Source organism: Hydra viridissima, unplaced genomic scaffold (genome assembly GCF_058129835.1).
Source record: "Hydra viridissima isolate aposymbiotic clone 2 unplaced genomic scaffold, HvirCarnegie_v1 scaffold_12, whole genome shotgun sequence".
In the NCBI taxonomy this organism is placed as follows: Eukaryota; Metazoa; Cnidaria; class Hydrozoa; order Anthoathecata; family Hydridae; genus Hydra; species Hydra viridissima.
Genome location: NW_028324311.1, coordinates 12,333,291 through 12,343,068, shown reverse-complemented (window position 1 = coordinate 12,343,068; position 9,778 = coordinate 12,333,291). Strand labels below are relative to the sequence as shown.

General features: G+C 33.6%; 1 protein-coding gene across 1 annotated transcript; it reads left to right on the top strand.

Annotated features, from left to right (window-relative positions):
* Nucleotides 1-6,407: 6,407 nt before the first annotated feature.
* Nucleotides 6,408-8,327, top strand: LOC149881328 (uncharacterized). Its single transcript, XM_090069668.1, has one exon. It carries the CDS (start codon nt 6,933-6,935, stop codon nt 7,797-7,799), a length of 867 nt encoding a protein of 288 aa, XP_089925794.1. The 5' UTR covers nt 6,408-6,932; the 3' UTR covers nt 7,800-8,327.
* The last annotated feature ends 1,451 nt before the right edge of the window (nt 8,328-9,778 follow it).

The following is a 9,778-nucleotide window of genomic DNA, read 5'->3' as shown; positions in this document are numbered from 1 at the left end:
ATGCCAGTCGTTAAACCGAAAGCAGACGGTGGTGCTTGGAGAAGCTCATTGTTGTACACTCACATTGAGTCGGCCTTTAATCTGAGATTGCTCGGGATCATATAGATCTGGGGCAAGGGAAAAACTGAGAGTACGTTGGCGTTCGATAGAGTAGATGTTCTGATAGCGTTTTATGCCGGCACCAAAGTCTTTGGGGTGCTTTATTTAGACTACTAGGGGGTTTATAAACTCCTCCTGAGCATCCAGTGCGCTGGCTGTAGAGCCTGCAGTGGTTCCACGAGTCAAAAGCTGCGCTGAAAGGAAATTATTGTATAAGCTTATACTTTCTGAGTTTGCTCAGAAACCAGCTTTAGAAATTCCATTCGTTAGTTCAGGTACGTGACCGGCAGCCATGTTAATGATGAAATAGTCGTCGGTTTTTCTATCCTGTACAAAGCGCCTTTCATCGAAACGCCATGCCCATGACTTCAGCTCCGGCTCGGCTGGAACCCCAAATTCGTATTTTATCTCCTAAAGCGCTGAAGAATAAATCTCTGCTTTCCAGAGATGGAAACTTTTAGGATTAAGTAGCACAACTCCAGAGAATCTTTCTATGTGCGGTATAATAAAGGTAAAACCTGTTTAAGGCACTCGTGAATGGATCGCTAGAGAATAACATAAGCCGTTAAGATTCCACATGGTGCGGCGACCATGCTTACTGCGAAACTTAGAACAATTAAATAAAAAACAGATTCGACGGGGTTTTTTCATTTCAATGGTGTGAATATGTTGTTGAAGTAAATGGTCAGTATGACATTTCAATACCCCGGTCTAAATGAGAAACCAGTGTTAATTTATAATGATAGTGTTACAATATCAGAAATCGTTATTGGATACCGTAAAATACCTTTAGTGAATACGGGAGCCTTACCCGTCTGTTTGATATCTACTATTTTCAAGATAACATTAGAAAGCGGTATAGTTGGCTAATACACAAATTTTTCATTAAAATTGGGTAATAGTTGTGTTTTTCCTCCCGCAAGATAACCACTGCTGGTTGGTTTGTTCATTAAACCTGGCAGTGTTGCATCTATACATTCAGCAGCTGGTTTTATATAGATCTTTATGTTTTCTAGTGGGTCTATGTTAGAACCTTCCCCGACAACAACTATTTCCTCCATACACCTTAGTTCTTTCCACTAACACTCATCTTGTGCTTCTGATTATATTTCTTTACTGCCACGATCATGAGTCTTGCGCTAGTGACGAGAGCAAGCCAGAGATTCTCGGTAAAGAAACCCAAAACGTTGGCTGTGAATCCGAAGATCCAGGCAATAATGGAGTCAAGTATGTCAGGTAATACGTCAGCGGCCTTCCCCGCTAGCTAGCACAGCGCGTTTTAGGCCCTATTATGACTCTTTTTCTTTCGGCTCAGGCTCTGGATGCTTGGGATCAGGGCCAGGTGATGGTACAACTGGAGTGGCTGGTGTTACTCTACCTAGACTACTTACTAAACGGGCTATCGATGTGGCGATAGCTGCCAGAAACGTATCTGTTGTGATCCCCTGCTCTCTGAATATTAGGCAGATCTTTTCGCCCAACGTGAAGTCTCTCTTTGAAGAGAGCGAGAGCGTTGACTTTTTGGCACGTAAGCTTCGCCAACAACCGGTCTAGACAAGTCTCAGCTCCTAACCGCTCGCCCTACCCTTTTTTACACAAACTCGTCCGCTTTCTACCCACTCGCCAATCATTCACTTGCTACCGCAGTGACTATCACATGCTGCCTCATAAACCTCAGAGGGATTCTTCATAGGAACCCCTCTGAGCTACCTCTGAAGGTTGATAAAACGCTAACAACTAACGGTGGGCCCTCCGTGCCACGCCTTAGTTTTTCAACCTGTGATGGAACCCAACAGAGATGCTTTAGAGAGTGTCCGTGAGGGAAACCCCAGAGGATACTCCAAGAGGCTCATACGGGTACCTCATAAGTTTTAGACAGCTACCTCTGAGATATCTTTGAGGCTTATGAGGCAGCCTATAAGGGTTTGTAAGAAAGTTAACATGCTGGGAGATCTTGCCTTTCGGGCAGAGCGCTCCTTAGGTCAACTTTAATTAACCTGTTAGGAAATACCACTCAGAGGTAACTTAGAGGGTATCCCTGAATGTGCCTCAGGGTCTAGCCCCCCTGAACTCTCAGGCGGTCGAACACTTTTAATCTCTTTTTTAAAAATTAACTTACAAAAAATGATTTAAAATGTATTCATTTAGTCTTTTTGTAACTAAATCAAAATTGAACTTAAATAATCTAATGTTCATTCTTCGTTAGGTACTATTTCCTTTGCTGTGTAAACACTGCTGTTGATCAGATAGCAGGTTGCATTAGCACTCGAACAAAGGTAGTGTGACTCAGGCTTCACATTGTTTAAAAAGGTTGCTACTAAATCATCTTTTTTCATTTTTTGTAAAGCGATCAATCCCTTTTATGAAGTTTCAAAACGTTTAACGTGGCACTTTGAAGAAAACCATTTTGTTTTAAGACTATTGGTTTGATTTTTTTACATAAACAGTACTGCAATGGTAAAATTTATTTTGCATTTAAATATTCCTTAATTAGTCTAACAACCATAAGCCACGACAATAATTAGAACACCTCTTGCAACTCAGATCCGCTTAAAAACTAGTCTCTGGGTATAATATTTGGTAATCAAGAGTCAACCTCTTTTGTAATGTTTTTTAGCAAAATGATGCAAACGTTTTCGTTTAAACCGCTGTTTTGATTGCAACTGTGATTAAAGAAAGCGCTGATATAAAGAAGCTTTTGTTCTTTCCATAACCGTGGCAGCAAATATGTGTTGTTATCAACCATATACTGATAGTTCAGCATAAAGTCTTTGCATTCAGAATTCATTTTGCAGCATTTGATAAACTTGTCTTTAGTTTTTAGACAGTTCGTGATATCATGCATAATATATGTCTGAAGACAAAAAAAATAAATTTTTTTTGAAATCAGTTAAACTTGTTAAACCTGCTTTGCGAGTAAAAGTTGAAATAACATTATTCTTTCTGATTTTTTGTAAATATTTTTTATTTTCTTTTTTACTGTGAGGCAATACTTACTCAATGCAAGACAGTATTTCTATCGTTTGATTGGTTAATTCTTAACGAATTTTTTTAACTTTGTTTATATTTTGTTTAGGATAAATAACTGCGAAGAAATTTCTACTTTCATCGAAAACCTTTTTCAAAAGTCATAAGAAGAAAATAGTTGCGGAACAGAAATAGCATAAATTAGCAAACAGTTTTTGTTTTTTTTGCATATATTTAAACGTATTTTACTCGATGCCATCATCATGCTGCTCTTAACTGCGGAAATAAGAGTGAGAAAAAGATGCAAAAATAGATCACTTTTCTGAAAACTATTATCAATATTTTAATTATTAGTTAACTTATATATAATTAAGCCTTAAATATTAATTCATTTAAAATGTATTTCGCCAACTGTCGTAAAAATGATCTAGACAACACACAATTTTTTTCCTTGAAAAGACAGAATAGAAATCGCTGCATAAATATAAATAAGTTCTATAATCATTTTAAATTTGTAATTCCACAAGTGAGTATGGTGAAAAACGTATTTTATAATGAGAATCTCCTATCAACATAGCAAATTCTCCTCTTTTTATACCTTCCATTAAATGATTAAGTTATGTTGATTTACCTGCTTATTTTTTAAAAATTTAAATTGAAATGAGTAAACGAATCACTAAAGAAAAACGGTGGACACTTTGCAGCAAAATCATGTCTTTGTAGCTATTTCAAAGTCCATAAATCTTAATTGTTTTAAGACCCATATTCTTTATTTTATCTCTTTTTTTATGTCGTGTTTTTGCAGATATTCAGAATGGCTTTACTCATCAATCCGTGTTACTTTTGAGCCTTCATATTTTGTAATAAGCATTAGAAACAATTTACGGAGGCATAACAAAGCTATAAATGATGCAATTGTTATATGGCAACACATGCAGTTTCTATAGAATTTTAAAAAACTTAACTAAAAATCTGTTTTCTGGAGATTTTGAATTTGTTTGTGTTTCTTGTTTCACTTGTTGCATGAAGAACCTTTACAACATCATTCGAAGTGAAAGTGGTTAAAACATCCACTACATGAAGATTTAGAACTGTCTTCTGAAATGTTTTACCACCTTCATATGAAAAATTTTTGAAATTTCTAAGAAATTAGATTACACAAAAAATAAATCTGTATTTGCACTTTGACTTAAAAAGTTGGGTCTTGTGACTTTTCCACAAAAATTTTTTTTAAATAAGCATTTTTTATTGATAATTTTAAGATTTAACATAGCTGTCTAGAATCCGTATATTATTTAGGCCGTTGCTACTTGAAGCGCAATGCGCTCTATGTAGCCATATGCTACTCGGAGAGCAATACTTTGTACGCATGCGCTAAATTTTTTTTTTTAAACTATGTTGATGTTAACCCTATCCCTATCCCTATCCCTATCCCTATCCCTATCCCTATCCCTATCCCTATCCCTATCCCTATCCCTATCCCTATCCCTATCCCTATCCCTATCCCTATCCCTATCCCTATCCCTATCCCTATCCCTATCCCTATCCCTATCCCTATCCCTATCCCTATCCCTATCCCTATCCCTATCCCTATCCCTATCCCAATCATTAACCGTCTATCTAACCAGCTTTATAGTGAAATATAAATCGCACTGGTAAAATAAAATAATTGCGCATGCGTGTATAATATTGCGCTCTGAGCAGCTTATGGCTATGTAGAGCGCATTGCGCTCTACGAAAACACTTCGTATAATTTAATACTTTAAATTTTGTGGTTTTTCTTTTTTTTCGGTGGAAATATCTCCTTTTTTAATATTTAAAACTTGTTGAAAGTAGACTGAGATATTAAATTTGTATCAATATAATCTGAACAATAAAGTTTTCGGAACTGAGCTCCCCTATTTCAACCCTGCAAGAAAATAGTTCAAACCTTTTTTAAGTTTTGAAGTTAAAAGAATTTTTTTTTCTTGATTAACTAATAAATTTTTGTTTTTAATTAATTTTTTCTTTTATTACAAAATGATCAAAACTAAAAATAGCTTTAAAAGTGTGTGAAAAACTTTAACAATGTTCGAAAAATTTTAACAATGTTTGATGCTTAAGTATCTCATATAACACAATATTTCTCTCAATGAGAAAATACATCTTATTACATGCAAATCAAAAGAATTAAAAGTTTTTTTTCTGGAAAAAAATCAAGTATTCATTGGGCTTACATGAAAAACTGAAACTTTAATAGCACCGTAAAAATAAAGTCGATGCAACTTCTTTTTGCAACATCAGTAAAAAACTGAAATTCTTAAAGCATTAATTTTGGCGTCTTTTCACAGCCTTTTCAAAAAAACAAACTAACTTTCAAAAAAACAAACTAACTTTCAAAAAAACAAACTAACTATTTATAGCTTTTCTTAAAAATTTTGTCAGATGTTCTTACTTGGTTTATTTCCTGAAAAATCTCTAAAATTCGGCTCTATGCACCCGGTTGTCATGAAACCTAAAAAAGGACTAAAAGATTATTGGAAACATATTAAACACATCAAGCTGTGGCAACAGCAAGCTATTGATAATAAATTTTTTCACGTGTTTTTGATTATGTGTCAGAAATATTAGAAGTGATGATAATTCCCTAGGTGCTTGTAATCTATTGACCGTTTTTCAAATCCAAAGTCAATGGTAGAAATTTTGCAACGTTTGTTATAACTAGTCACATTTAAGTGCTTATATTGCTATGATGTTCTTTTTGTTGCAGAGATGTTCTTACTTTGCATGTAAAAATCTTGTAAAAATATCTCTTCTGTAGACATTAAAATGACAAATAAAAAGCATCAATAAAGACAACAGTGGTTCATTGAAGATTAGAACTTTAACTGCTTAAAACTCTTGTGAAGACTACAGAGATATTGTTAAAAGCAATTCCCTGATAAGTTTTATCAAACAAAAAAATCCTTGTTAAAGAGAAAAAGTCCATACATATTTAAGACCATTTACGTGCATTTTCGACAATGCTTAATGCCATGCTAAGGCTTAAAATATAACGTAACTTTAATAAAATTTATTTATTGAAGAGTAAAATATGAAGAAACAGTTTTTTCTACTATTTAAAAAGATCTTTCACCGTATCTCCGATATGAGAAGTTTATTTATTGTTTATTTTACCTTGCAATACGAAAATTTTACAAAGTTTTTCTCACCAAACTCGTTTTTACTTGATAATATTTACGCATGCTATAATTGGGTGTGGCATGAGTTCCATAGTTCAACATCATGTATTGTTATTGCTCAACGATGTTATTTGTAAAAATGCTATTTAAAGCCGCAGTTATTATTTCAAACTTTATTTGTGGCACTTTTGATATCATTTGGAATTTAACTCTTACGCCTTGCTGATAATAACTTTTGTTTCATCTTTTTGAATTATTAGTTGTTGTTATTCTTGTTGTTTTTTTATTACTTTTTTTTTAATTTTTAACTATATTTACGAAATTTAATTCAAAATTTTCCGTATTAGTTTATTTTGATGTTTCTATATGTATTTATATACACATATAAAAACTTATACTGAGATAAAGTTTTATTTCTGACATCCGTCAATATTTTTAATGGGGAAAAACATTTTCAAACATGTAAATATATGTTTTTAGACAAATGATTTTATCAACTTTTACAACTGTAGTATCAGTGATTTCACAAAGTCCGTGAAGTTAAGTTGTTGATTAAGTTGGTGCCTTTTTCGATTCCATATTAGAAACGATAACAACTTAGTCCACAAACTCCCAGTTTCATAAAATACTTGAAGAATAGTTTTCTTGCATATTTACTACGATTGAGTTTAGCTTATTGCATTACAGTTTTCGAACTTGAAATAGATGGCTCCTAATCTCGAAGAAACAAACAAATTTGTCTCTAAAGTTGTAGTTAGTAATGCAGGTGGAAAGTATGGTTCTGGTAATCGGGGAGTGTTTGCTTCACAAAATATTCAACAGGGTGATATCTTCTTCATGTGCGATCCGTCCAACTGTGACTATATTTTTGGTGAAAATAGAGACACGCTAAAGACCAAAGTTGATTTCTTTAAATGTTGCGATGAATATCCAGAATGCAAAGAATTTATACTTAGATATCAGTGTATGATTGATCATGATACTTACACGTTGCCGAAGAAATGGAAAGAGCTAAAGTTACTTTGTACTTGCGCTTTTTTTAACCATAGCTGTGAACCAAACTGCGGTTTCAAAGGAAATTCTCGTTATGTCTCGCTGAAAGATATATCAGCTGGTGAAGAGTTAACCTTTGATTATCAATTTCTGGACACCGAGGCAAGCTTATACAACGGCTTGAACTGCAAGTGCGGTTCAATTAACTGCCGCGGTATATTGTCATTCGAACAATATAGGAAACCGGAATGGCAAGCCATATTTTATAAGTACTGCACCGATTATGTTAAAGATCAAATCGATAGTCTTAAAACAAAATGGTTCTCATCAAAATGCTACATTAAACGTTTTGAACCATCACAAAAGGGATTGGTGGCTTTACAGAGTATAGAAAAGGACTCTTTAGTGGCTACCTTTTTTAACGATGTGAAGTCTGAGTCCCATTACCTTCGCTCGAATGCCAATCCAACCTGCTATCTGATTGACAAAAGTGTCTACACTGCAAAAGAAATAACACCTGACGAAGAATTGACACTTGATTATCCAAGTCTTTTACCACTACAAGCCCAAACTGTGTAGATTTTTGCGCTATGTTAAAAGTTTTCACATCATGAAAGAATTTTATAATATTAATTTATAGTATTAACTATTGCACAAACCTTTTGTTTTTCTAATTGTAAATGCAGCCGTTTTAAAACGTTAAATTAGTTATATTTTAATCCCGCCATCTCCAACAGTGTAAATTAAATGAAAACCTACAACAACTTTGTTTGACGTTAAATAAAAAAAATTGAGGATAGGGCAAGTATAGAATTAAAACTATTTGAATTATTGTAAGTCAATTATTGTAATTATTGTAGTTTATTTAATATTTTCATTTAGAAAAAATTCTTTCTGTAATAATCATCGTCCTCTTAATATCATCATAAATCATCATCATCATCATCATCATCATCATCATCATCATCATCATCATCATCATCATCATCATCATCATCATCATCATCATCATCATCATCATCATAATCATCATCACCATCATCATCATCTAATTTTATACTTTATATCTGTTTTGTAGTTAATGGGTATAAACAGATTTTACATTTATGTATTTTATTTTTTGCCCTTCCGATGCGTAAGGTATTATATATATATATATATATATATATATATATATATATATATATATAATTTGATATTATTAACTTAATAAGTACAGTGGTAAGAAATTTTTTGCCGCTCCAGGATCTGTTTTAAAAGTGAGCTAATAGCTCAGCAGATAAATGCAACATTTACTTATTAAATCCTTAGTGATCAATTAATCTCTGAAAAGTTTTTGTATAAACTTTTAATCGATTATTTTCAAATCTATTCTCATATAAAATATGAGTTGAAATAGCTTGCTCTCAAAGAAAAAAGAAAAACCACACCCACCCAAAGAGCAAGTTGCGCTTCCAGTGGCGAAATTACTAGGTGGTGTAGTATCACTTAACAAAACTGCTCAACAATTCAGCATAACAGTTGCAACCCTTAACAAGCCTGTCCACGATATAGTAGAAACAATTGGAAGTGGTTTTAAGTACGAGATCGCTAAAACAACTTGATTGGTTACAAGTACATAGCTAAGCATTAGATCAAATTAATAGACGAAAGAAAGCATGGCTAGCATGTAATGTATTATGGGAATTATTATAAAACCGGTAGTTTATTATCGGGAAGCCAAACAGGCTTCATCAACCGCAACAACTTAAAATAATTCTGGTATATCCGCTCGTCAAATTTTCCGATTACGACTTTGGTAAAACATGCAATGACGTCATCATACAAGTTAATGACTGTTTACAACACCGAAGTCAACTTAATTTATATCCTTACGGTACACCAGGGAGAGATTGGTATAAGCTTTTCATAAACCGGTGGAGTCATAAGTTGAGCCTCAGAGCAATAGGGAATATTTAAACACTCAGAGCCGCTTCTTGTACGAAAGAAATAGTAGTAAAATATTCCAACACACAGCAAAGTGAATAAAACGAAACAGGTATCAACAAAAATACTTCACGTAATTTTGGAATTGTTGAAATTGGCTTCTTTATTGATCAAGACAAGCAACACATAGATTGCCGGTGTTGCGTGACAAATGTCCCCCCTAAATTTTTGTCCTCCCGGGAAGTATGTACCGGGACAAACTTTTTCCCTTTAAAGTATATTCTAGTATAAACATTCCGGGGTGATGCATTATTTCTTCCCCACCCGTAATAAGTATTCCCCCGATAAAATTTTTACTAAAACTTTTGTTTTTTTGATATACCATTAGTAGCTATTGTTACGCTATTTATTTTTTTAATGACATGCCTGAACGTTAATTATGACCGATACCAAGAAACGTTAATATGCATGGCGGACCTTGATGCAGAATTTTCACATGGCCCCCAGTGTTTTATTTTTTAAAAAAAAAGATCAAAATAAGATAAAAACGTATTTTAGCAGTTAAAATACCGTTTAAAAATACTAAATAACATGTTCTAAATGTTGATAATTTGCATCGCCTTCTTGCATTC